This window comes from Equus przewalskii, chromosome 5 (assembly GCF_037783145.1).
Source record: "Equus przewalskii isolate Varuska chromosome 5, EquPr2, whole genome shotgun sequence".
Taxonomy (NCBI): Eukaryota; Metazoa; Chordata; class Mammalia; order Perissodactyla; family Equidae; genus Equus; species Equus przewalskii.
Window position 1 is genome coordinate 5,352,109 of NC_091835.1, and position 27,498 is coordinate 5,379,606.

The 27,498-nt window shown below is 43.0% G+C and overlaps 1 protein-coding gene across 1 annotated transcript; it reads left to right on the plus strand.

Annotated features, from left to right (window-relative positions):
* Window positions 1–330: 330 nt before the first annotated feature.
* On the plus strand, window positions 331–27,498 carry ATIC (5-aminoimidazole-4-carboxamide ribonucleotide formyltransferase/IMP cyclohydrolase). The gene is made up of 16 exons (XM_070618221.1): window positions 331–493; window positions 725–851; window positions 3,841–3,917; window positions 4,690–4,756; window positions 8,703–8,791; window positions 9,075–9,226; window positions 9,500–9,656; window positions 13,428–13,553; window positions 14,372–14,479; window positions 15,321–15,406; window positions 16,484–16,573; window positions 19,345–19,473; window positions 23,665–23,757; window positions 25,182–25,364; window positions 26,704–26,859; window positions 27,269–27,498. Exons 1-16 carry the CDS (start codon window positions 475–477, stop codon window positions 27,386–27,388), a joined length of 1,779 nt encoding a protein of 592 aa, XP_070474322.1. The 5' UTR covers window positions 331–474; the 3' UTR covers window positions 27,389–27,498.

The following is a 27,498-nucleotide window of genomic DNA, read 5'->3' on the forward strand; positions in this document are numbered from 1 at the left end:
AGTTCTTCGTTTTATTTTGTTAAATATATTAAAGCGGGAGGATGGTAGCTGACTGCCAAGATGCGGTCTACCTTTGCAACTCTGTGAACTTTTTCTCGTGTTTCTCGTGTTTTCTGTGTCAGGGCTTTCCACATTTCCGTCCACACTCCGGCCTCTGGGCACAGGCTGCCAAGGGCAACAGGCGTTTGCGCCGCAGGCCCCGGGCGGCCGCGCTTTTGGGCGCGGGGACAAGGCAGGCCCGGGACGCGGGATGGAGCCGGCGGCCCTGGGAGCCGCGGGCCGGGGAGGGCCCTCCGGAGCCCGCCGCCCCTTCCGCCCGGGGCTCGGGGGCGGCCTCCAGCGCGCGGGGCGGGGCGGCCGGTCACGTGGCAGGTCGGAGCCCGCCGGCCGCGCGCTTCCGTCCGGCGCAGCGCCTGTCCCCGCACGTGGCGTCGCCGCCCCGGTCCCCGCGCCGCGGACCCCGCCGCCTGCAGCATGGCGCCCGGCCAGCTCGGTGAGCCCCGCGCCCGCGGCCCGCGAGGCGGTGGCGGGCGGGACCCTCGGCCGGGCCTGGCTGCACTGCGGGCCTGCGGGCGCCCCGCCCGCGCGTGCGACCCGCCAGGGCCACCCCCGACCCCGGCCAGCCTGGAGGGGGGGGTGGGCCCGCTCGATCCCTGCGCGCAGGGCCCAGGGGGACAGAATCTCTTGTGCTGCCAGTGATGACGGAAATTGTCTTCTGTTTCAGCTTTACTTAGCGTCTCTGACAAAACAGGCCTTGTGGAATTTGCCAGAAGCCTGTCTGCGGTTGGTTTGAACCTGATCGCTTCTGGAGGGACTGCAAACGCGCTCAGGGATGCAGGTCTGGCGGTCAGGTAAGGCCCCGCTTGGTTTCTAAGTCCCATCACCACGCCGTGTGATCACGTTAACCGGAACGTCATGGACTCCAGGCGCCGAGCAGACGTGAGCGCTCCTGCCAGCAGTGCTGTGCGGTTGGTGCAGTGTCACCGACGGTGCTGAAGTGCAGGGTGAGGCTCGGAGAGATTGACCAACTCTGCTCGGGTTTGCAGAGTTAAGTAAGAGAGAGCCGTGGATTGGAACCCCGCATCCTCGTTTCAGAGCCCCCCCTTGTTAGCCACTTCCTATAACACATTAATTTAGGCGGGCCACTTATGCGAGAAAAACTGACGTTATGATTCCCATGATCTGTTTTGACTGGCTCTTTAGTAGAACTGTTGACGTTAAGATTCAGGTCTCCCTGCCTTCCCTTAGCATCTCTGGTAACCATATGAAGCCACAAATCTATCATTCTTCCCCTCTTCCATAAGCTGTTCATTACCTGGCTAAGTGATGGGAACAAGGAATGGGCAAACGGTAAATGAGGCCACCATTCCTGACCTCAAGAAAATGAAACAGGCCTAGGACAGCTGTAATAAGCTGCGGTGAGGGTGGAGAGAAAGGACATACCGCCCCTGAAATATGCTTTAGAAAAAAGAGTGAAAGATCTGTCTGCTTTTGTTGTCATGTGGAAAATTTCGCTGCCTGCCCTCTAGATCCATGTAGATTTGGATTATTACCTTTGTCCTCTTGTAATCGTGCCTTAGGTGGGCAGTACACGGCTTCCCTAAATTTGACAAGTTCAGATGGCGAGAATGCCTTAGGTCATTTATTAAATAAATGCTTGATATTTTCCCTGAGGCGGTTTTCGTAGGAACCTTGTAAGAATCGTGCAGAGCAGGGCGGCTCTTTCTCAACCCCAGCCGGGTGGGCATCCAAAGTCTAGACAGTGTTCTTTCCATTGGACCCTGTTGGATCCTTTTGGACCCTTCAGATGACGTAAGGTCCTCTTCTGTAGCCTCTTTTTTCCCCCACCAAACTTTGTATTAATGGGAACAGTTCAGACACAAAGTAGAGAGAAAAGTGTAATGAAGCGTCATGTTGCACATCCATCACCCAGTTTAAATGCTTATCAAGCACTTCGTCTTTTTTGGTCTGCACCCCTCCCCACTCACCCCTGTTATGGCGATACCTTTTTTAAAAATTGGGAGTGTGAATGTGTTTCTTTCCTATTAGAGTGTGAGACTGTTCACGTTTTCATATGTATACTCACTCGTGTAATCCTTACAGCACCTTTTTGGTGTAGGTAATATTATCCCCATTTCATAAATAAGGAAACTGAGGCACAAAGAAGTTAAGTAACTTGCCCCAAATCACACAGTTTTATCCCAGGACATTAACCTTGAGGTCTGAGGAAAACTGATGAGATTTTAATCAGCGAGCATAGTGAGAATTATTCCCAAGATGGCAGCTGTTAAGGTACAAATTCTTAAATATAAAGGAGTGGCAAGCTTTTTAATTACCTCAAGTGGTTGTTAATTCTAAGAATGGATCTGCCTTGTCTGTTTTAGCGATTATCCTCATTTGGAGAATCTGGATTTTGTTTCCTGAATTCCAGGAAAGAGAATTTTGAATTGGAAACCACGTCACCAGTTTGTCCATCTATGTTGGAATTAATGTGTGTCCTTGGTCAGACACCAATCATTTGCACATGGCCCTCCTGAATACAAGGATCTGCCCAGAGAATTCTCTATCCTGTCAGTGGAATTTGCTGCTTTAAAGTGTGTATTAAGGGCTGACCCGGTGGCATAGCGGTTAAGTTATTGGCCTTCTGCGTCAGTGGCCTGGGGTTTGCGGGTTCACATCCCAGGCATAGACCTACACACGGCTGGCTCATCACGCCATGCTTTGGTGGTGTCCCATATACAAAATAGAGGAAGCCTGGTACACATATTAGCTTACGGACGATCTTCCTCAAGCAAAAAGAAGAAGGTTGTCAATAGATGTTAGCTCAGGACCAGTCTTCCTCACATACACAAAAAATAATAAAAAATAAAATAAAATATTATTTTTTACTATAAAGGCAATATCTATTGATTGTAGAGAATTTAAAAAATGTGGGAAGCTTTGATAAAAGTAGTAAAGATGGCTTACGATTCTGTGTAATATGTTGATGTGTTGCCCTCCACTGTTTTTATAAGCACACACTTTATTTCATACCTCCTAGGAAGACAGTTTGCTTCTTGCCTTTTTTCACTTAACATATGGTGAGCTTTTTTCCCGTGCCGTTAGAATTTGCTAGTAAATTCTGCCAGAGAGGGTTCATGGCAGTTTGGCGATATGGAGCCGTATTTCATTATTGTGTCTTGTTTGACCCTTTGTCATATTTTGTGATTATTTTTTCCATGTAAAAGTTTTTAACATTTACATAATCAGATATATCCATCTTTTGTTTAATACTTCGAAAGAATTCCTCACATATTTAATTTTGGTACTTAAACCTTTGATTCATTCTGAATTTATTTTTGTGGGGTTAACCAGTTATTCCAATACCAACACCACTTTACTAACAATCTTTTATTTTCCCACTCATTTGATTTTTTTTTTTTTTTTGAGGAAGATTGGCCCTGAGCTAACATCCATACCCATCTTCCTCTACTTTATATGTGGGACGCCTGCCACAGCATGGCTTGACAAGCAGTGCCATGTCCACACCTGGGATCCCAACCGGCAAACCTGGGCCACCGAAGTGGAACGTGTGACCTTAACCGCTTCACCACCAGGCTGGCCCCAAAGCTAAATTCTTCTAATACTTTTTGTCGTATATTCCCAAATTACTTCTCAGTTGAATTTATTTCTTTATACTATTTCATTAGTATGGCTCATGATTCATTTTCCGAATTCTGAAAATTCAGGCTGTGAAAAATCTCTCAAAATGAGAACGGTAGACTTAATGTTGGAAGATGCTTTGGAATAGTGTAAAACGTGGAATGACAGTTCAGCAACGTTCTGTTTCTCTATTTTCAGAGATGTCTCTGAGCTGACGGGATTTCCCCAAATGTTAGGGGGACGTGTGAAAACCTTGCATCCTGCGGTCCATGCGGGTAAGTATTGGTACCTTCAGTGGTTTTCAGGAATATTTTAGTTGATTCCTTTGTAGAATAAGCGAGGGAAAAGATAGGTCATAAGCTCAAAAAGAATTATCTGTGAGGTTATATTGCTTTTATCACATTCACTGCTGCAGTTCATAATACCTTGGAACCTGTTTAAAATCCAGTTGGCTTTGTTACATGATAGATTCAGGTTGTTTTCCTCTGCTGGCTGTTAGTCCTGACCCGATAACGAATTTAGAGTGCTGTTTCCTGCTGGAGTTAATGAAAATATTTCGATTTTATGTGTGTAAAGACTTTTGTATGATTCAAATTTGGAATAAAGCATCACAATGTAACTGACTTAGAAGAGAGTTCTTTTTCAAAGTGCTTTACTTTTGTTCATTTCTGAGACACTGACTAGCATATCAAAAATGGTGAGAAACAGGTATGTTGCTAACTTAGCAGTTACAGTAAACTTCAGCAGAATGAAAGGCTATGAGGCTGAGAGCCATCAGACAAGCCTCTTACTATGGGAACACAGGGAGCACTAGATGGACGACAGTGACGTGAAAAGTCCTTTTATATCTTGTTCAGGAAAGGGGAATCGGGAACTGACGCACAAGATTTTCAAATATACCCGCTAATCTTAATTTTTAACTGTGTGTTTGGTATTCTTAATTAGGCAATGCTGGAGGCTCTAACTTGATTGGTGGGACCATTTTGGAAAGAAGTACCTTATTCTGACTTGTTTTTTGAACCTAATACTTTAACTTTGTTAAATTAGGAATCTTGGCTCGTAATATCCCAGAAGATAATGCTGACATGGCCAGACTTGATTTCAGTCTTATCAGGTAAAAATTTGAAGTTGAATTTTTAATCCATCAAGGATCAAAGATAAAGAGTACGCCAAAGCTGGTGCCTCTTTTTTAAGGTTAACATTAGCATTAGGTTTAGTTTTCTGATGGCTCATTACGGTCATGTGCTGCGTCACGACGTTCTGGTCAACCATGGACAAAATACATGGCGGTGGTCCCATAACATAGAGTACCATGTAGCCTAGATGTGTGGCAGGCTCTGCCATCTAGGTTTGCGTAAGTGCACTGTGGTGGTCCCACGATGACATCACCTAACGACTCACTTCTCAGACCATGTCCCTATCATTAAGCAACGCATGACTGTGTAAACATTTATTGAGTACCTTTTGTGTGACATTGTACACATGTAAGCATTTTGCTTTTGCCAGGTTTGAATTACCACAGTGCATACTTAAACTAAAAACAACCTTTGTTTCTTTAGGAAGTTGTCTAAATTTTAGTACATACAGGCAACTTAGATATTTGCATAAAGATATTCACTGTCACTTCTCAATATACATAACAGCTTTATTGAGATGTAGTTCATGTACCATACAATTCTCCAACTTAAAATCTATAATTCACTGGTTCTGCAGCCATCACCACAGTTAATGTGAGGATGTATTCATCAACCTCCTCAAAAAAAAAAACCTCATACCCGTTAGCATTCGTTCTTTATTTCCCCCAACACTCTCTACCCCTGGGCAACTGCCAGTCCATTTTCTGTGTCTGGATTTACCTCTACTGAGCTTTTCCTGTCAGTGGAATCCTACATTATGTGGTCCTCTGCGACTAGCTTCTGAGCATGTGTTCACGGTCATCCATGTTATGGCATATATCAGTTCTTCATTGTTTTGTTGCTGAAAAATAATCCATTGTGTGGATATACCTCATTTTATTTATGAGTTCATCAGTTAATTGACATTTGGATTGTTTCCACTTTTTCGATGTTACAAGTAATTCAGCTGTGACCATTCATGTACAGGTATTTGTGTGGATGTGTGTTTTCGTTCCTCTTGGGTGCACACCTAGGCGTGGAATTCCTGGGTCTGCTGGTAACCCTGTTTAACCTTTTCAGGAGCTGCCACCCTGTTTTCCAAAGTGGTGGCTCATTTTACATTCTCTGCAGCAGTGTAGGAGGGTCCTAATTTCTCCACATCCTCCCCAGCATTTGTTAAATATTTTTTTGATTCTAGCCATTCTCGTGGGTGTGATGGGGTATCTCGTTTTGATTATGATTTGCATTTCCTCTGATGTTGAGCGTCTTTTCTTGTGCTGCTTGGCCATTTGTATACCTTTGGAGAAATGTGTGTTCAGATTCTTTGTCCCTTTTTTAGTCGAGTTATTTATCTTTTTGTTACTGAGTTGTAAGAGGTCATTTTTATCCCATTCTGTGGATTGTTTTCACTTTCTTCAAGGTGTCCTTTGACTATCATAAAAGTTTTAAATTTTGATGTCCACTTTATCTATTTTTTCTTTTGTTGCTTATGCTTTTGGTGTGTTATCTAAGAAGCCATTTGATAATCCAAGATAATGTAGAATTATGCCTATGTTTTCTTTTAGGAGTTTTTTAGTTTTAGCTGTTACAATTAGGTCTTTGATTTTTTTTTTTTTTTTTTTTTTATGCTGAGGAAGAATAGCCCTGAGCTAACATCTGTGCCAGTCTTCCTCTATTTTTTGGGTGACCACCACAGCATGACTGGTGAGTGGAGTAAGTCCGTGCCTAGGATCCAAACCTGTGAACCTGGGCTGCCAAAGCAGAGTGCATAGAATTTTAACCATGTGGCGTGGGGCCGGGCCCCCTTTGAAGTTACTTTTTATATATGAGTGTTAAGCAAGGGTCCAACTTTATTCTCTTGTACGTGGCTATCCAGTTGTTACATCATTTGTTGAAAAGATTGTTCTTTCCCCATTAACTGGTCTTGGCACGCTTGATCTATATTTCTGTTATGCCAGCACTATGTCAGTACTGTAGCTCTGTGGTACATTTTGAAATTGAGAAGTATGAGTCCTTCAACTCTATTCTTCTTTTTCAAGATTACTTTGGGTATTCCAAGTCCTGTGAATTTCCATATGCATTTTAGGATCAGCTTGCTCGTTTCTGCAAGAAAGGGAGTTGGAATCTTCACAGGGATTGTGTTGAATCTGTAGGTCAACTTGGGAATATTGCCATCTTGACAAGATTAAGTTTTCCAGTCTATAAACATGGGATGTCTTTCCATTTATTTAGATTTTCTTTAATTTTGTTCAACAATATTTTGTATCTTGGTTTACAAGTCTTGTACTTCTGCTAAATTTATTTTTAAATTATTTTTTGTTTTTGATGCTATTGTAAGAGTTGTTTTCTTAATTTCACTTTCGGGTTGTTCGTGGCTGTTGTGTATTAATTCAGTTGATCGTATATCCTGCAGCCTTGCTGAACTCATTTATTAGTGCTAATAGTGTTTTTATGGATTCCTTAGGATTTTCTGCATACAAAATCATGTCACCTCTTGATAGAGATAGCTTCACTTCTTCCTTTCCCACCCTGATGCCTTTTCTCTCATTTTCTTTGCCAATTGACCTGGCTAGAGCCTCTGGTACAGTGTCACATGGAAGGGGGGACAGTGGACACCCTAACCTTGTTCCTGGTTTTAGGGGAAAGCTTTTGGTCCTCACCTGTAAGTATGATGCTAGCTGTGGCTTTTTCTTAAATTGTGTTGAGCAATTCTTCTGTTCCTAACTCGCTGAGTGTGTTCATCAGGAAGGGTGAGCAGTTTTCTCGGATGCCTTTTGTGCCTCTATGTAAGTGACCAGGTGGGCTTTGTCCCACATTTTGTTAAGTGGTCTGTTCCATTAACTGATGTTTAGATGTTAGACCTACCTTATATTCCTGGGGTAAACCATGCTTGGCTCAGCTGTGCGCCTCTTTTTATGTGTTGCTGGATTCAGTCTGCTAGTATTTTGTTGAGGATTTTTGTGTCAGTATTTGTAAGAGATTGGTCTGTGGTTTTCCTGTGACATTTTGTGTGGCTTTGGTGTCAGGGTACTAGACGGTGGGAAGCGTTTCCCCCCTCTTCTGTGTTTCTTGTTTTATTAGTTTTTTACCAGTTTTGTTTATTTCACTGGGGAACCTCCCCGCAGAGCCCCTCACGTTGAGGTCCTAGGAGTAGAACTCTATTTAACTAATGGTTAATTTTAGATTATTCCCGAATTTCACATTGTTCTTTTGACTTTCTTGTTACCGTTGTTGGATATGAGCTCTCTGAAGACAGAACTTACAAATAAATCTTTCACCCTTAGAATGATCCATTGTTTTTCATCTTTGTACACAATCCATTGGAAATAGAATCTAAAATCGAATGTCCTAGATCATTGGGCTCTCATTCCAAAATGAGGATGTTATCTGTAGCCTCGTATTTTACATTTCTGTTAAAATTTTTTTTTTTTAAAGATTTTATTTTTTCCTTTTTCTCCCCAAAGCTCCCCGGTACATAGTTGTATATTCTTCGTTGTGGGTCCTTCTAGTTGTGGCATGTGGGACGCCGCCTCAGCTTGGTTTGATGAGCAGTGCCATGTCCGCGCCCAGGATTCAAACCAACGAAACCCTGGGCCGCCTGCAGCTGAGCGCGCGAACTTAACCACTCGGCCACAGGGCCAGCCCCTGTTAAAGTTTTTAAAAGGTGTTTGATGTCTTGATAGTATGATGGGTAGCTAGGGTTACCCAAGCAGCAGCATTGCAGCAGGAACTAATGTCATGGGTGCCCTGCTGACTCCAGCCCCTTCTGTTTACCTTTGCTCTGTGACACTCGGGGTCCTCACTCTTCAACCTGACTTTTCACAATTCTAAAGTGGCAGGCCGACAGCTGGCATGTTCCATCTTTAGGTGTTCTGGTCACGTTTTCTTACATAGCTGTAAGCCATGTACGTTGAATTTTTAATAACAGCTAAATTCTTCTTTTAGAGTTGTCGTTTGTAACCTGTACCCCTTTGTGAAGACAGTTGGTTCTCCAGATGTCACTGTTGAAGAGGCTGTTGAGCAAATTGACATTGGTAAGTCAGGAAGACCATTTTGGAACACTGACTGACGAGAGGATTGTTCCAATTTTAAATAGGATTTCATTCTGAAATTCACTGTTGAGGGAATAGAAAATAGTTACTGTTCCCAGATTGTGTTCTGGGATGACAGTGATTAGTCTTTGTTTTCTAAGCTATTTCTTTGTGTAGAGATTCATTTGAGTTATTTTGTAAGTCAGGAATTAAAGTAGACGTATGTGTACAGTGACTGTATTTGAGAAACGGACCTGAAAATGCAGGTCATCGTTTGTTCCTGAAGGTGGAGTCACCCTACTGAGAGCAGCAGCCAAGAACCACGCCCGAGTGACAGTCGTGTGTGAACCGGGGGACTACGCTGCCGTGTCTGCAGAGATGCAGACCTCCGACAGTCAAGACACCTCCCTGGAGACTAGACGCCAGTTAGCCTTGAAGGTGGGGACCCATGTTTAGCTGACTAGATCCCAAGATTCTGCTTGGCGCTGTTTTCCTTTTGTTATAAATGAACAGACCAAATATTAAAGAGGTGTTCTGTTAAAAAGGTTGAAAGAGAATTGGAAAGGGAATCATTCATTGTGCTGTTTAGTATTATTTGGTGTCTTTCCTCTGCAGGGGAGGGAGTGTAGTTGGCTATGTCATACCTAAAACTGTCTTGTCCCTACTTTGAGAAATGCTGCTGGTGTGTCACAAAACTTGTATTTTTTGTAGGCTTTCACTCATACGGCACAATATGATGAAGCAATTTCCGATTATTTCCGGAAACAGTATGGTAAAGGAATATCTCAGCTGCCCTTGAGGTATGGGATGAACCCTCATCAGACTCCTGCCCAGCTGTACACACTGAAGCCCAAGCTCCCTGTCACAGGTAAAGGCCGAGTGTTCTATGGCACGTGTCGCTGTGTCTCGGTGTGTGTGTCTTTCTTATATCGTATCTGATGAGGTTCACAATTAGGAGATAAAGTAAATTATATAATACCTCTATAGCCACCTGAAGTTTGAGATGCCAAGGGGACTTGTGAGCAAAACATATTGAGACAGCTGGGGTCCTGGGGAGAGGTCAAGTTGGGGATACAGACTGGAATGTCTTTGTCACGTAGATGATTTTGAAGATGTAGGATGGGATGGGATGGCCTGGATTTCATAGAAGGGCAAGACCAAGCCTTGGGGTAGCAGTGGAGGAACCAGGGGAGGAAAACCAGGTTTGGAAACTTGAGCTTCAACCGGGTCAAATGCTGCTGAGAATGGAGAAGTGACTGTATGATCTGGGAATGTGACAAGAAGCAGTTTCCTGGGAATTAGGAATCTGGAAGCCCAGTTGAAGTGGGCCGACATAGGAAGATGACAATGATAAAGATCTTTGAACAGAGAAATCAGGACTTCCCTGGGTTTGTAGAGTAACAAGAGGGTTTTTGAATTTTTGGTTCTGCTTTGTTCTTAAGGTGGGCTGGTAGAGCAGCTGCTGCTCCTCACACTTGATGCACGGGGCAGAGAGAGAGTTGTGGGTCTGGAGGGCGTGAAGGCCTGAGCATTGGAAGGAGGGCTGGTGTTGGGTGAGGCAAGGGCACTTCCTGCATGTACTGAAATGGCAGGCACAGGGCACACAGGCCTGTTCATTTGATGGAGGGAGCGTGCGGGTGCTTCTTCCGGTCTGCCTGCCTGCCTCTTCTCCCGTCACCAGCAAGGAGCGTTCCTTCCCGTCTGCCTGCCTCTTTTTGCATCACCAGCAGGGGGCGCTCCTTCCCATCTGCCTGCCTCTTCTCCTGTCACCAGCAGGGGGAGAGGAGGAGCCGGCAGTATGTGGCAGGTTGGAGGAGATGTTGAAATATTCTCTTCCTGAGCCTTCACATCCAGGGATCAAGTTCTGTTACTCCTCTCCCTCAAACATGTCTTGCGTCTCTCCTGACACCGCCCCGCCGTCTCCCGGCCTGCTGTGACCTCAGGATCTCTCTGCTCTCTCTGTCCTTGCTGTCCTTCGCAGCAGAGTCAACTTTTAGATGTAGAAAGCATGTGATGTTACACCTACTTAGAACCATTCGTTGGCCTGCCGGCCTGCCTGCCTGCCTGGACACCGTGCGCTGCCTGGCAGACCCTGCTGTCTGGCTCTGGACAGCCTCCCCTCGCCTGCTCCTCCCCGGTGCCGTCCTTCTGTTCACACAACAGGCTGAGCCGCTTCTCTCTGGCACCTTGGCACCCCTTCTTCCTTTCACCCTGAATCTTCCCTCTGGTTTCTTGTCATTCAGATCTCACCTTAAATGTCACCTTCTCGGAGAAGCCTTCCCAGGCCACCCGGACCAGAGTAGCTGCCCTTCACACTTTGTCACCCAACTCTGTTTCACTGCAACAGTTTGCATTTTAATCATCTTCAGTCTTTGTTCCTTGCTGTACCCCCAGTGCTTAGAATATCGCCTGGAATGTTCCCTAAATGTTTATTGAATGAATAATTAGAATTTTGCACAAATTTTTACTTTTAGACTTTGTTAAATCAGATTTATCTGCGTTTTATCTCAGATATTTCCTCTTTATGGTTAATGTTCCCCATTTAGATTCTGAGGCAAAAAGTACTGCCATGTACTTTCAGTGCCCATTCTTTTTTTTCCCCCCCTGAGGAAGATTGTCACTTAGGTGACGTCTGTGCCAATCTTCCTCTCTTTTGTATGTGGGACGCTGCCACAGCATGGCTTAATGAGTGGTGCTTATGTCTGCACCTGGGATCCGAACCTGTGAACCCTGAGCCACCAAAGCGCAGCATGTGAACTTAACCACTATGCCACCAGGATAGCCCCTGAAAATGCCCATTCTCTTCATTTTCAAAAGCTTTTTCATTCATATTTCGTGTAAGGAACTTTTTTTTTCCTAAGGAAGATTCACCTTCAGCTAACATCTGTGTCAGTCTTCCTCTATTTTGTATGTGGGTTGCTGTCACAGCATGGCTGCCACAGAGTGGTGTAGGTCCGTGTCCAGGAACTGAACCCGGGCCACCGAAGTGGAGCATGCCAAACTTAACCACTAGGTGACGGGACCAGCCCCAGGAACTATTTTTTTTAAGTACCTTTTTTTAATAGATTATTTTTTTAGAGCAATTTTAGATTTACAGAAAAATTTCTCAATAGAGTTCTCAGACATTCCCTCCCTCCACCCCTACCCCCCAGGTTCCCCTGTTAACCCCTTGCATTAGTATGGTGCGTTAATGCAGGTGATGAACCAACATGGAGTCATTGTTAGCAACCAGGGCCCATAGTTTACATCAGGGTTCACTCTGTGTTGTGTATCCTACAGGTCTTGACACGGGCGTGATGTCGTGTATCCACCCTGACGGCGTCCCGCAGAGTAGTTTCACCACCACATGCCCTCCACCCCACCCCTAAGCCCTGCACCCACTGCTCTGGTTCCCGGCTCCCTAGCTTTGCTGTTTCCAGAACGTCCTTACGTTGGAGTGGGACGCATGTGCCCTTTCACACAGGCTTCTCTCCCTTAGCGGGTTGCATTTACGGTCCTCCAGGCCTGGCTTCAGAGCTCACTTCTCTCTGCTGAATCAGGTTCTGTTGTGCGTGGGTGTCCCATGGTTGGTTTCTCCACTCACCTGTTGACGGACATCAAAAATGGAGGGACTGCTTTTGTCAGTTATGAATAAAACTGCTAAAAAACATTCAAGTACAAGTTTTTGTGTCGACATGGTTTCAGCCATGTGTAGAAATACCTGATATTTTCTCTTTTTTGCTATGTATTGCCTGTTTTGTTTCTCTGCCTTTCGCCTAAGCCCTGTGAGGCCAGGGATGTTTTGGGGGTGGGTGGGAGGGACTTTTTACTCCCCAATCCCGAGTGCCTGAACAGGCCCTAACGGTGTAGCATAGGCGCTCAGTGAGTGTTTGGCCCAGTTCTACTTTTAAAAGTGTCTACTATCCAACATAACACAAGGGAAATGCAGTATAAATTTGTTTTTAATTGATGGCCCACTATTTTTTTTTATTTGTGTAAACTTCTTATAAATGTTTAATCTCAAGAGATATTAACTGCTAAAAACTCCTGCCATTGGGAAGAAAATAGGCAGTGAAAACCTCTGAAGTTGTAGCCTTCTTTTCGATTGCATTTCAACTCTAGGCAGGGCCTACCGAGTCTGGTGTAAAAGAGGAAAACTCTAACACGTTTTGTCCCTTCTTTCCTCCCACCCACAGCTCTTGCTTTAGTTTGTAATATTATTTCTTAAAATGACAAGATTTATAACTTAAATTTTATACTGTCTCTGTAATTAGCATAATTGTTTACTCTTGCTTCTGGATGGAAGTGGATCCCTGGTGATGACTCACCTTGTCATTCTTTCTCCCATTCCTGAATCCTCTGCTGTTTTATTTCTAGATGGGCTGGGTTTGGTCCTCCAGTAGCGCGTGTGTGTGTGCGCGCGCGTGCACGTGCGTGCGTGCATGTTCGTATGGTGTTTTGTGAAACGGGCTCAGAGTCTAGTGCATCTGTTCACTTTTCTCATCCAGTTCATATATGTTTGTGTATATGTTTGCCTCTGAATTAGACTTCACTTAAACATATTTTTGCCATCTTGATATATGGTTTTATTTTTTCGGAAACGTATGTGTATCTGACGTTACTGCCCTGCTTGGCGGTGTGTGTATATTTTTATGTGTAGTTCTCAATGGAGCCCCGGGATTTATAAACTTGTGTGATGCTCTGAACGCCTGGCAGCTGGTGAAGGAACTCAGAGGAGCTTTAGGTATCCCAGCTGCTGCCTCCTTCAAACACGTCAGCCCTGCAGGTAATGCGCTGCACTCTGGAACTCTCTGGAACCATTTTGAAACCTACTTCTTTTTAATTTTAAGAAGAATTGGCTTGTTCTAATGTGAAGATAGACATTCTTTGAATATTTCTGAAACGCTTTTGGCAAATCTGTGAACAGTATCAATATAGTAACATAAAATCTGAAAATAAAATAAAACATTATTTGCATATGTATAATCGTGGAACATTATTATGAGATAGGAAGATCAGGAGATAGATTTTGTTGTAGTGGAAACATGTAGAAAATAAAAAAGTGAAATGGCTTCATGCAATATGACTAAATGTTTTTCCACGTGGTTGAAAATGGAAATGAGAAAACAATAAAGAAGTTGTTCTTATGATACTTTGTAACTTTTTTGTAGCGATTATGAGAGAAGCTTTTTGCTTCTGTGTTGAAGCCAACTCCACAACTTACTTATGTCACCACATCTGCTGACCATCCAGCACATGGTTAATTCTCTGACATTTATTCGATATTAAAGCCATTCGAGCAGGGAAGAAATAAATGGTGCGAGGTATCAGACAGGATGGAGAGAGAGTGGGTAAGGAAGTGGCTTCACGCGCCTGCCTGGTGCTGGCCGGCCCAGAGGCCAGAGAGAGGCTTCCCTCCCACCCTCTCCTGCAGCTGGAGTTTTGGTGTTTAATTATCTGGCCAAACAGAGTTTTGTTTAATTTGGCGCAGACACTAGAAATTATGCTGCATAGACTAGATGTTAAGAGAAATGTCCTCTTGATTTAGAAGTTGACAAGAAGCAACTTGCAATTTTTGGTGTGTTTTATGGTTTTCTATACCAGGCGCTGCTGTTGGAATCCCGCTTAGTGAAGATGAGGCCAAAGTCTGCATGGTCTACGATCTGTATGAAACCCTCACGCCCGTGGCCACCGCGTACGCGCGAGCCAGAGGTCAGGAGAGCAGGAGGGGTTTTGTTTTCTTTGAGAGGAAAAGCAATGTTTTATCCTAAATAGGATAAAATAGTAATAGCCTTTGTTTTATTAGAGGATTTCAAATTGTTTTTTATTAATGTTTCAGAATGACTGTGGACCTTGGAATACATTTGTTTATAGAAATGTGTTAGTGTATTAATGTAATAAATGGAGGCTCCACTAGGATTCGGTGTGTGTGACTTCAGATTTAGGCTGTTGAATGCATTTGTATTGCTTAACATATGAGTAAAATTGTATGGTTATTTTAACTACACGGAATTTGGTTAGAGTTCTATTTGGTATATTTCAGAAATATCTAATTCATGGGTTTAATAACCTGTGAATGTTACTGAAATGCTTGTGGAAGGCTGCTGAGAAACTTGATACACTTTTTCTTCTACATCAGGGGTCAGCAGACTGTGGCTCGTGGACTAAGGCAGCCTGCCACCTGTTCCTGTAAATGCAGTCTGGTTGGAAGAGGGCCCCTCGCTGGTTGTGTTGTCAATGGCTGGTTTCAAACTACAGCCGCCGACTTGAGTTGTTGAAAGAGACCATGCGGCTGCAAAGCTTAAAAGATATTTGCTATCAGGCCCTTTGCAGAAAGTTTGCCAAGTGCTGGTCTAGAAGATAAAATGAAAGAATGCTTTCTCACGATTTGTTCAGTTAGATGACGTACTAGTCTATTATTTAAATCTAATGTAAACAAAGTTAGGTTTAGAGAAGTGGATTTTATATGATCACCTTGGGGTTTTTAAAACATTTTCTTTTTCTGTGCCAGGATATTTTGTGATAAATGCCTCATTTTAATTTTTATTTCCAGGGGCGGATAGGATGTCTTCATTTGGTGACTTTGTGGCGTTATCTGATGTTTGTGATGTTCCTACTGCCAAAATCATCTCCAGAGAGGTCAGTGGACATCCGTGTGCCTTGATGCACGCGTGCCTGAGGATGGCGCTGTTTGCGCAGAGCGCTCGATGAAACCAGAATCTGTCATGTTTATATGTGTGCCATCTATAAATGGGTCAAGTTTATCATTCAGAACGTTCATATTTTATGTAGAACATGAATCTTTGAATTGTAATTTTGAAATTTAGTGAACTAATATTTCACATGAGTATTTGACTATCATGAAAAAGTTTTAATTTATATATTTAGTTCTTTTAAATATCTTAATGGCAAAGTTGTTGTATCTGAAGAGCAGAGGATGCCATCTTGGCTAGCGTGATAATGAACCTTCCTGTAAACTTTCATAGATCTGTATAATGGGAGAAATTGTCAACTAGTCTGAAAAACCCCCATCAGTTGAATACCAAACAAGCATTCCAGAAAGGTGGGGGTGGCTTTGGGATGGGGAGACAGACAGAAAGGAAAGAGAAGGTAGCTCAGATTACTTGGAGGGGAAACACGTAGAAATGAGGGCTGAAGGGCTTGACAGTGTTTGGTTTCTCAGCCGTTCTGCCCGTTCGCTGCCGTTCCCAACCGCGGTGCCGCTGACGTGCTGCCTGTGGGTTAGGACACCGGCTTTGGCTGTGAGCTGGGGCTCCTGTATCGTTAGAGCTCTGATTCAGTCTGATGCCCTGTCTTGCTGTGAGGGCTTTGCCTTGCCTAAGGCCACTGAGCCAGGCCCTCGCAGAGCCGGCTGGAACAGGCTCTTTCTAGTGCAAAATACCACCCGTGAACAGAGCAGCATGAAATCTGTTTTCTTTCTAAAGTACGTGTATTAGAGTGAATCGTTCACATAGTCTTAGTTAAAACTGAAACAACCAACCGGAAACTTGGAAAGGACAGCGCATGAGATGAGGTCAGCTGTGGAAAGCTGTGTCCTCACACGGGCTCGTCTTTTCCAAGTAGTGTTAGTGTCGTCTGTTGGAGGCGGAACGCAGAACGCGCTGCTGCCTTATTTAAAGACAGATGATCGTCTGAGATTATTTGAGGCTCTGTCTGCTTTTTTTAAATAGAAATTAATGCTTAATATGTTTACAGGTGTCTGATGGTATTGTTGCCCCAGGATATGAAGACGAAGCTTTGAAAATACTTTCCAAAAAGAAAAATGGGAACTACTGTGTTCTTCAGGTGGGTGCAATTCGTGTTTGAAACACGATTTGCTCTCTTATTTTGTGTTTCTTTTTCTCCATATTTAATTTTCCCTTTGTGCTGACAACCTTCTAATTTATCCTGCGGTTTCTTTATCCTTAATTTTGCGATTTTCCTTACTATTAATTTGTGGATTTAGTATGAGGATAGCATCCTTACCCTTAATTTTAACTTTTTAAATTTTTGTTCGTTGAGGAAGATTAGCCCTGAGCTAACTGCTGCCAATCCTCTTTTTGCTGAAGAAGACTGGCCCTGAGCTGACATCGTGCCCATCTTTCTCTACTTTATGTGTGGGACGCCTACCACAGCATGGCTTGCCAAGCGGTGCCATGTCTCCACCCGGGACCCGAACCGGCGAATGCCAGGCTGCCAAAGCCGAACGTGCGCACTTAACCACTGTGCCACCAGGCCAGCCCCTAAATTTTTAAAAATAATATATTTACCTGCTTTGCTATTCAAAAGGTCTTAAATGTTATTTGATGCAAAGTCTCCCCATCCTTCCCCTCTGCCACTCTGTTACCTTTTTTAAGATTTTATTTTTGTCCTTTTTCTCCCCAAAGCCCCCCCGTTACCTTTTTGAAAAGTAACTGGTAGTTTAAATTTCTTGCTTGTCTTTCCTGAGCCTATACATATTTAGCCACTGTTGGTATTTGCATTTCTTCATCTTTTTTCCCCCACCGCCAGAAAGGCACACTGCTTCACCATCTTGCAAATGTGTCCCGTGTGTGTGTGTCTTGTCTAGCCAGTCCCCAGTCTTCAGTACTAGACGCACCCTGCAATGAACAACCCAGGCCGCAGTCCTGGAGGGGGTCAGGACTGGGCGCAGGCCCTGGTGCCGGTGGTTGCGATAGTGCCGCTCCTCTTGGAGGTCGTACAGCGCGTTCTGTGTCTCGATGGCCATGGTCAGGGGGCCTGCTTCCCAACACCTTGGCCCACATCGTGTTCTTCAACTTTTCATCTTGGTAATAAAATAGATGAAAATGACGTGTCATTGTGGTTTTGATTTTTCATTGTGTGAAGTGAACATCTTTTCATATCTAAGGCTGTTTCCTTTTATGAACTGTCTGCCCAACTTCTTTGCCTGTTTTTCTAATTGATGGTTGAGATTTTTCCTTACTGATTTTTAGAAGCTCTTATGTGTTAGAGAAACAAGTCCGTAGTCTCAGATTATACATGGATAAAGCAAAGAGTTATTTGAACTGAAAGTAAAAATTCATAATGCCATTTTTCAGAAGGTGTTGATGTCAGAAAATCTTTGGAATCCCAACTCTATATGATGGAAGTTAGTGAGTACATCTCCTTTCTTGGAAGAGACCAGTAATTGCATGGTTCACCGTAGATTTCATATCAGATTTCCAAAGAAGGAAAAATAACACATTAAATACACATAGTTCTTTTTCTTTTTAGGCCACTTGATAGCAAGGTTAACCATTCAGTGAGCTCAAACTATATTCTTGAATTTCTTAAGTGTTTTTTTGTTCTTATTGTTAAAAGTGTTAAGTACTTACAGCTTATTAGCAGTTACACGTAGCATCATGGAGAATGTTTTCCCAGCCCTGAGCCCATCATCATGACCTCTTGAGCACCTGGCAGCATCATATTTGAGGGTATAAAAAGAATATTGGGCTTCCTCGATCTTTTATTTTTTTGAGAGTTTGGCTAAGTTTGTACGTGGACACATAATTACATCCACGAAACAGCTATTCCTCTGCCTGGCCGAGGAGAAGTGTCTTGTGACATAGTTAATAGGAGGGCATGTTCCAATTTTAGAAATTTTATAATGCAAAGGAAAAAGGAGCATTTTAGAATTCAAGAAAATGCGAGTTAGCAGAGTTTATATGAGGGCTTGCTTATAAGTTGTCGATGTGAGTGCTTTCTAGGTCAAAGATCATCCTAGGGACAAATGAAGGGCCAGCCCGGTGGTGCAGCGGTTAAGTGTGCGCCTTCTGCTTCAGCGGCCCAGGGTTTGCTGGTTCAGATCCCAGGTGTAGATGTGGTACCACTTGCAAGCCATGCTGTGGTAGGCGTCCCACATATAAAGTAGAGGAAGGTGGGCATGGATGTTAGCTCAGGGCCAGTTTTCCTCAGCAAAAAGAGGATTGGCAGCAGATCTTAGCTCAGGGCTAATCTTCCTCAAAAAAAACAGACAAAGGATAAATAAAGAAATAGTTCCAAGTTTAGAAAAATACCTAGGGAGAGAGTGATCCTGGGCAGATTATTCCCAGGTCTTAATATCTTTTCACTTCAAAATTTGGGAGGAGAGGAAGGTAGCAATAAATGACAAATCTTCCTTTTCGAGTAACAAAGACTCATACTGCAAATGCTGTTTCCTTCCCTTTAACTTTCTAATTCAAGTGTTAGCTGGGTATTTTGTAATAGATTTTTAGGAAGAAAGGAAAATTTAAATTTAACTTTTGTGCCCCTGCCTGTTCTTGTAGCAAATCTGTTTTGTCTGCTGGTCTTTCAAAAGGGCTATACAGACAGTGCCCCCCAGTTAGCGTAAGCAAAAATGCTGTTGCTGGAATCATTGGTTTTATTATGTTTGGTATAAATTGTAAAACCCTACAGGGTTGTAAAACCTGTAAAATTTTGGGGGGCAAAACGTTGGTGCCTTGCCCTTCTCTTCTGCCCACATTGGCATGATCTCTCATGGGCTCAAATTAGGAAAAAGGTGTTTTGTACATAAAATAAATGAGACTTTTTGAGGGATGTCGATGCATTACTTTTAACTCTTTGAATTTGTGTTTTAGATGGACCAGTCTTACAATCCAGATGAAAATGAAGTTCGAACCCTCTTTGGTCTTCGTTTAAGCCAGCAGAGAAATAATAGTGTCATCGACAAGTCGTTATTTAGCAATGTTGTTACCAAGAATAAAGATGTAAGTTGGAAAATATCTGAACTGAATGCTAGTAATTCAGTAGGTGTGTTTTCAATATTTATAAGCTTATGTATTTAAGACCTCTATTTAAAACTGGCTGATGTGCAAATTGCTAGCTCTATCTTTGATTGTCAAGTAAGTTTCAGAGCTTAAAAAATGGATAAAAGACCATATTAGAAGCTCCTGTGCATATGTACGTAATAGAGATATTTATCTTCAATTATACATAAATGAGATCATATCTTTTATGATTCTGTAACTTGCCTTTTTTCCATGTACTATGCTCCAAGTGTGTTTCTCTGTCAATAAATATAGATCCACGTGTTCATCTGAAAGGCCATGTGCTATTTGATGTGTGGATGTGCATGGTGGGTGTCCAGGTGGCTCCCATTTTCAGTGATGTGATCTTTTTTTTCTGTAGTCAAGTATCTGCTCTTAGGCTGGTTGTCATCTTTCAGGACGGACAAATTCCTAGGATAATAATGGTGATTTTTTTTTTATATTTACATGTGTTGTATCATTTAATATGCACAGCACTCTATATGAGGGGGTGACTACTATCATTTCTGTTGTGAAGATCACAAAATTGTGACATAGGGGACAGATAAGAAGTTTGCCCAAGGTTACATGACAAGGAAATGGATGGGCTGGTATTTGTTTTCTGAAATCCTCAATTGGGCTTCGGTTTTGAAGGATGTTTTTGCAGGGATCTAACATTGGCTGTACTTTTCCAGTACTTCAGATGTGGAACTCCGTTCTTTTCCGGTTTTGTCTGCTGGCATGCCTGCTCTTCTTGATTGAATGCTGGGCACTGGATATGTAGAAACTGTGGAGGTGTTCTGAGGTCTGGATGGTGTGTCTTCCCTGCAGAGAGTTGACCTGCACTTATGGCTGGCAAATCAGGCAGAGGCGGGTCCTCTCCATCCTGGCAGGAATTGAGCTGATTGGAGTTGGGGCCTCGGTCTTTGTGAGCACCAGTCTGTTTGTGGTTCACCCTGTCCTGCTGGAGGCACCAAGTGTCCCCTGGTTCCACTCGTCCCTGGTGCGCTCCAGCTCCCTTTTGGCCCCTGAGTCCTGTGAGACCACCAAAAGCTGTGCTCAGCTCCCTTACCTCTTCGTTTATTGGCCTTGCAAGTTGGAAGATGCCCTGGGGGAAAGCGTAGATGGTCTCACTCATTTCTTCCTGCTCCCTTTATCTCTGGGATCTTTGCCTCTCAGTACTTGCTCTTTTATTGGCTCTGTGTTCAGCTTTTCTGTCTGTTCCTAGAAGAGGATTAGTCTCTTAGCAAGTCGTTCATTTAGCAGAAGTGAAGAGAGGAGCTGTTCTTCCCCGGTCCACTCCTGAGGCTTTAGGCGGACTTGCTGAAAATAAGCTTTAAAAGCTTTATCTGGATGGTTCTGTTAATAAGCATGACGTGATGAAGACGTGATCTTTGTTTGATTTAGTGGATGTTCCTCCACTTTTGTCTGTGAAGGTTCGTGGTGTCCTGAAGGAAAGGACCACGTAGGCGTTAGATGTACAGTGTCTTCCGGCTCTGTGGAAGCCGCTCCTGTGGTCAAGGCCGTGAGGTACAGGGAATTGTGCGTGGAAACAGTGTTTGCAGCAGCATTACTTTAAGCATCTCACAGTAGAAGAAGGCCTTTTTTTGCTTTTGTTAACCTGGTTGCTTAATGTATTGTTAACAACGCTGAAAGCGTGCTGGCCCAGACTCCGTGGTCCCAGGTTGACAGCTGTGCCGAGCCACCGAGACTCTTCCCTCTGTGAGTTGTCCTTGTTACGTCGTGGCTGTCGGACTGCTGAATAACTCAGTGATATCTGACAGGTTTTGTGCCTCTGGCTCTGCTAGCTTGGATGTTTTTCACAAGGATCGAAGGTATGATCTTAGTCTTTTCTCTAAATTCTTCTCTCCTTGTTTCGTATGTATTTTTTTTTTTTAAGATTTTATTTTTTTCCTTTTTCTCCCCAAAGCCCCCCAGTACATAGTTGTATATTCTTCGTTGTGGGTCCTTCTAGTTGTGGCATGTGGGACGCTGCCTCAGCGTGGTTTGATGAGCAGTGCCATGTCCGCGCCCAGGATTCGAACCAACGAAACACTGGGCCGCCTGCAGCGGAGTGCGCAAACTTAACCACTCGGCCACGGGGCCAGCCCCTCATATGTATTTTTAATAGAAATTTGGAAACTTAAGGATGAGAATGATGGTTTTATTCTCTGTATTCCTCTCCCTTCTTTTAAAGCAGATTTTTGTTAACATTCCAGCCTCATAATCATCACATTTAACTATTAGGTCTGAACGGTTTCAGTCTTGAGAAAGCAGAAGTGTGAGTTAAGCGTTACTAAACATGTTTGAATTTTTTGCTCTTCTCCCTTTTTTTGAATAATGCTTTAATTTATTTTAATTTTTTATTCCGTGTTTGTAAGACTGGATTCCCTCACTCCCAGCCCACCCCACCCCTGTTGCCGTGTCTCATATTCCTTGATCCTGACGCAGAATTCCAGGGTTATATTTAAAGGTAGAGCTCTGGGAAAGCTGGCTTTCGTTGTTAATCTTAGAACCAAAGGAATAAAATGTATAGTTGATGACTCAAACACAGATAGAGTCAAGAAAGAATATATTACGTCAATAGCACCAGAATAGTAAATTCTGAAGAGATTCTAACAGTATTTTTTTAATTAAGCTTTTAATTTTGAGATGAAAGTAATTGTAGATTCACGTGCAGTATTGAGAGTTCCCATGTACCTTTACCCCTTTCCCCTAATGGTAACGTCTTGCAAAGCTGTATTACCACATCACAACTGTGACATTGACATTAATACAGTCGAGACAACTTTTCCATCACCACAGGCGCCCTCATGTCGCCCTTTGACAATCACACTCACATCCCTCCCGCCCCCACCCCCTGCTTAACCTGGGGCAGCCGCTAATCTCTTCCCCTTTCTGGAATTTGCACTGATTGTGCGTTCATGAACAGGTTTTATGTGAATGTAAGTTTTTATTGCTCTGCTGTAAATGCCCGGGTGTGTCATTGCTGGGTGCTGCATGGTATCATAGCTGTCTGTTTAGTTATTTGAGAAACTGCCGACTATTTTCCAGAGATGCTGTGCCATTTTACATTTTACACCAGCGCTGTTTGAGTGGTCCAGCTTCTCTGCATCCCCACCAGCTTTCAGTGGTGTCACTTATATTTTTTAAGATGGGTGTGTGGCAGTGTCTCATGATTTTAATTTGCATTTGCTATGGCTAATGATAGGCATTTTTTGTGAGCTTTTTGCCCTCTGTGTATCCTTTTTGGGTGAAATACTTTTTCATGTCTTTTGCCCATTTGCTTATTAGATTTTTTTTGTTACGGAATTTTGAGAGGTCTTTATATATTTTAGGTGCTAGTTGTTTGCTGGATATGTTGTTTGCAAATATTTTCTCCCAGTCTGTAGCTTTTTATCCTCTTAATACCGGCTTTTTTGCAGAGCAGAAGTTTTAATTTTGATGAAGTCTGATTTATCAGTTGTTAGCTCATTTATCACTTAGCTGCCGCTTATACCCTTGGTCCATGTAGCACACCAACATAGGTCATTGTCCTTCTTTGTCATTTGTATTTTCTCTTTACGTTAAAGATGGTGATATTTTGGGCTATAATATTTGTTGTTTTATTCTATTTAGACTGATAGTTCACAATGCGTTTTTGAATAGTTTCTACTTAGAATATTCTAGACAAAGCAGAAAGTGATTCTAATTTGATTTTCCCTCAACAGGCTGGCCTGTGTGTGGGCATCACAGTTGTTTGCAATGTCTGTGAAAATTATTCTGTGTTTTTTCTCAACATAAATGTCATCACGCCTCCAGATATTTGTTGGTACTGTGGTAGAGAAAATATTATTTGTCAGTTTTGGAGTGGATATGGTATTTCCTATCTTGTGTGATTTGTGAACAGGCCTAAGCCAAAGTTGCTGCAAAAGGGCATCATCAGTTTGAGTCGATGACACATTAGGCGTTGTGCTGAGTTTCACAACCAATATGTTAAATGTTGATCTTTTCAGTAAAACATGATAGTCCTTGGCATAAACGGTTAATTTCACTGTCATTTGGGTGAGAGAACTGCATTATAAGTCTGTTACAATAAGTGACGTGTAAGATACTTGAAGTTGAAGGAAGTTTAAGAAGCCTGACGTGATTTACCGTGCTGTGTGTTTGCAGTTGCCGGAGTCTGCGCTCAGAGACCTCGTCGTAGCCACCATCGCAGTCAAGTATGCCCAGTCTAACTCCGTGTGCTACGCCAAGAACGGGCAGGTAACAAGCTGCCACTCCCCTGACGGGCAGCTGTTTTACCAATGGTGTTCAAAAATCCAGCTGCCTCAGGTCCCACACCAGCTGAAATGGAAAATTTGCCAAACTTTGCTCCCCTGGGTTTGTCAGTGTTTGCTCAGTCGCTCGGCGGATGGTAAAGCTCCTGATCATGAGGTGTCTTTGCGACTAAGTGATCACAGTCAGTCCTTGCTTCTTGCTCAGAAGGAGTTGCACATTCTGGATTAGTGAGACTGACAACTGCTACAAACTGGTGTGTTCCTCCCCTCCCCACTGTCGGGAGCATTTCCAGTGGAGAGGGAGGAGAGAATGCCAGTGCCATCCACCAGCCCCTATTTTTGCAGATCGTAGATGGTATTTTCGCATCTGTTTCTTAGGTTATTTTACCAAGGATCCGTAGACTAGGAGTTAGGGTGATCTTTTAAAGTCAGGTTTACTGAGGCATAGTTTATATACAGTAAAATTCATCCTTTTTTAAGTGTAGAGTTTGACCAGTCTTCACAAATCATATAGTTGTGTGACCACTACTGCAATCAAGATAGTGAACTTTTTTTTTTTTTGGTGTGTGAGGAAGATTGGCCCCAAGCTAACGTTTGTTGCCAGTCTTCCTCTATTTTTTTTATATGTGGGATGCTCCCAAAGCATGGCTTGATGAGCTTTGTGTAGGTCTACACCCAGGATCCAAACCTGCAAACTCCGGGCCACCAAAGCAGAGCGTGCACACTTAACCACTAGGCCACCAGGCCGGCCCCAATATTGAACAGTTTGTACTGTCTGATGTTGAACTTCTTTCCTGGTGCACAAGCCATAGAATGCAGGACTGAGCGAGCTCCTCACTCAGGCTTCTCCTGACACTGGGATGAACCTGGTTTTGCCGTCGCTTCAGCAGCACTGGGAGCCCTTTCTTCCCACAGTGTCTTGAGCTCTTCTCTCCACATTTGTTAAGATATTTGGCCCAAAAGTGGGAGAGGTGAGTAGATATTAATTAACACGTGACCTGGAAGACCCTTTCAAATTCCGAATTGTAGTGATCACCAACTGTTAAAAGATTGCTAGTCTCTAATGACAGAGACCTTGGAGACTGTGGCTACTGGTCTTCTTGGGCTCAGGGTCTGATTAAGTTCCAGTAAGATCACACTTCACTGCTGATATCCAGGAGTTCTAGAAACTTCCAGAACATTAATAATCATACTTCAGAGGTCACTTAAGAGGTAAAACGTATAAATAGTAGTCATAAACCTCCTACCTTCACCTCTTAATGACTTAAGAATTATTTACATTTCTCTTATTTTGGCCGATATTTTCTTGCACAAAATTAATAGGTAGATTTTGGGGAATATGTGCAGAAGATCCTTTGAGAACAACGTGTTTCTGGAAGAGGTGTTCATTTTAACGTCCATGTTCCTCAGGTTATTGGCATTGGAGCAGGACAGCAGTCTCGGATACACTGCACACGCCTCGCAGGGGACAAGGCAAACTCTTGGTGGCTCAGACACCATCCCCGGGTGCTTTCGATGAAGTTTAAAGCTGGAGTGAAGAGAGCAGAAATCTCCAATGCCATCGATCAGTATGTTACTGGAACCATTGGTGAGGTAAGGCCTCTCGCTGGGTCTGGCTGGAGGGTATTAATGCATTCACCCTTTTCCGTGTAACACACTTCACCTTGGTCACTACAGAGAGAAAAAGGTATTTTTTTTTTTTGAAATTCTATATTGTCTAAAATTGCTAGTCTAAACTTCTTACCAATTCCCTGTTGTCTTCTGTCTCGTTTAATTTCCTTCATGGTTCTTCATCCCTTTCTGTCTCCATAAACCTTCTTCTCTATCTTTTTAAATTATAACCGTTGGTTTAGTTTTATATGTTTGCACTTCGCCTGTTGATTATAAGCTTTTGATGGCAGGGACCGTTTTTCACTTGTCTCAAGGTGTCGGTGACAGAGCCGAGCATTGTGCTTGCTCTGCTGTAGGTGTGTATTCAGCGTTAAATACAAACCACCTGATGGCAGGTGACCAGTGTCTTCCTTCTCCCCTCGCATTTGCTACAAGCTCCATTAACAACTCACTATATTTTTGTTACATTTCATGTTCTTTGACGTCTTCTGTTTTGAAGAAGGGGTATGGGAGCATTAAAATCACACGCATCAGGCAGCCTGTCAGAAGAATAGAATTTAGCCAAGTTTCTGGACGTAGCAAGTGCTTAACAAATACTAGATGGAAAACGAGAGAGGCCCAGTAATCAGAATGTCGGGGCCTTTTTGAAGGGGCGAGTTGGCCACACTGAGTTATCCGTTCAGAGACGGGGATCCGTGACGTAGGAAGTGTTGAAAGGGAGGCTGCAGACTGTGCCTTGTCACGGTGAAGTCCTCGAAACAGCTTTGCATTTTTACTTTAATCTTCTATTTTCTGTTTGATATTATCCAGCAAAACCCTGCTAATTGTCCTGGAAGGGTTTATGTGTAAACAAGAATAAAAGCATGTTGTTTAAGCCCAAAAATCACCCAAAATGGAAGCACCTTCTTGAAATATGATTATGAATCATATTTTGATTTGTCTGTGAGACTTGACTGTATGCTTGAGGCTAATTGTATAAACACAGTTCTAGAATGTCCATCGTCTGTTTTGTTGCTTGCTGTGATAGAGGGAAATAAAGTAGTAGATTTAACTTAGGCAGAGATTAAAAACAAAATACGTTTGAAATAAGCTTATTTAGAAAGTAAATGATAAGTCTTTATTTGCTGCACTTAGACTCATTTTTCTTCATTAATGTTAAAAGCATCAAAAAAGAGATTCTATATATGAGATTGAATGTAAATAAGAGTCCTTATTCATAATTAAGAGATTCTAGGAAAAGTGCCCAGTGCTTTCCGGCATTCTGATTGCATCAGGCAAGATGGTGGCAGAAACCTTCCTCTCCCCTCTCCCCGTGACTCAGGATGAAGATTTGGCAAAGTGGAAGGCACTGTTTGAGGAAGTCCCTGAATTGTTAACCGAGGCAGAGAAGAAGGAATGGGTTGACCAACTTAGTGGAGTTTCTGTCAGCTCCGATGCCTTCTTTCCTTTCCGGGATAACGTAGACCGAGCTAAAAGGGTAAGTGCGAATTGGTGTGCAGGTGCGTAGAATTGGTCATGATGCAGAAACTACTTCAGAAATCCTGCTTCTGATTTTTAGGTTCTGTGAGTTATAATCCAAGCTATGGCGGTGTGATATGTCCGTAATATTTAGGGAATTATTTTGACTTTTCCATTTGATGTATAGATGACCCAAATCCTGTTATTTTGTCTTTTTGACTGAGTGAATCAGTGTGAATCATTGTTAGCTTATGCTTTTTAGAGAGGGATTTTGAATTTCACGTGTTAACATAAAATCGTATTTTGGAAGTCAATATTTGAGTGAATCAGTGTGAATCATTGTTAGCTTATGCTTTTTAGAGGGGGTTTTGAATTTCGTGTTTTAACATAAAATTGTGTTTTGAAGTCCTTATCTGCTCTCCCCTCAGAGTGGTGTGGCGTACATTGCTGCTCCTTCTGGGTCTGCCGCCGACAAAGTTGTGATCGAGGCTTGCGACGAGCTGGGAATAATCCTCGCTCATACAAATCTTCGGCTCTTCCATCACTGATCTCGTCACATGTTGCTTTATGGCTTGCTTATGTGGAGGTGAAAAATCATGTGTGAAATTCTGAAAATGCCTTTAAAAAGAATAAAACATTAAATGTTAAGAATCCTGGA

Excerpts from the sequence above, each read along its gene's own strand:
- ATIC (XM_070618221.1), top strand. Across the intron at positions 9,657-13,427 it reads GCCCAAGCTCCCTGTCACAG|TTCTCAATGGAGCCCCGGGA; the intron begins GTAAAGGCCGAG and ends TTTTATGTGTAG. Across the intron at positions 13,554-14,371 it reads CAAACACGTCAGCCCTGCAG|GCGCTGCTGTTGGAATCCCG; the intron begins GTAATGCGCTGC and ends TTTCTATACCAG.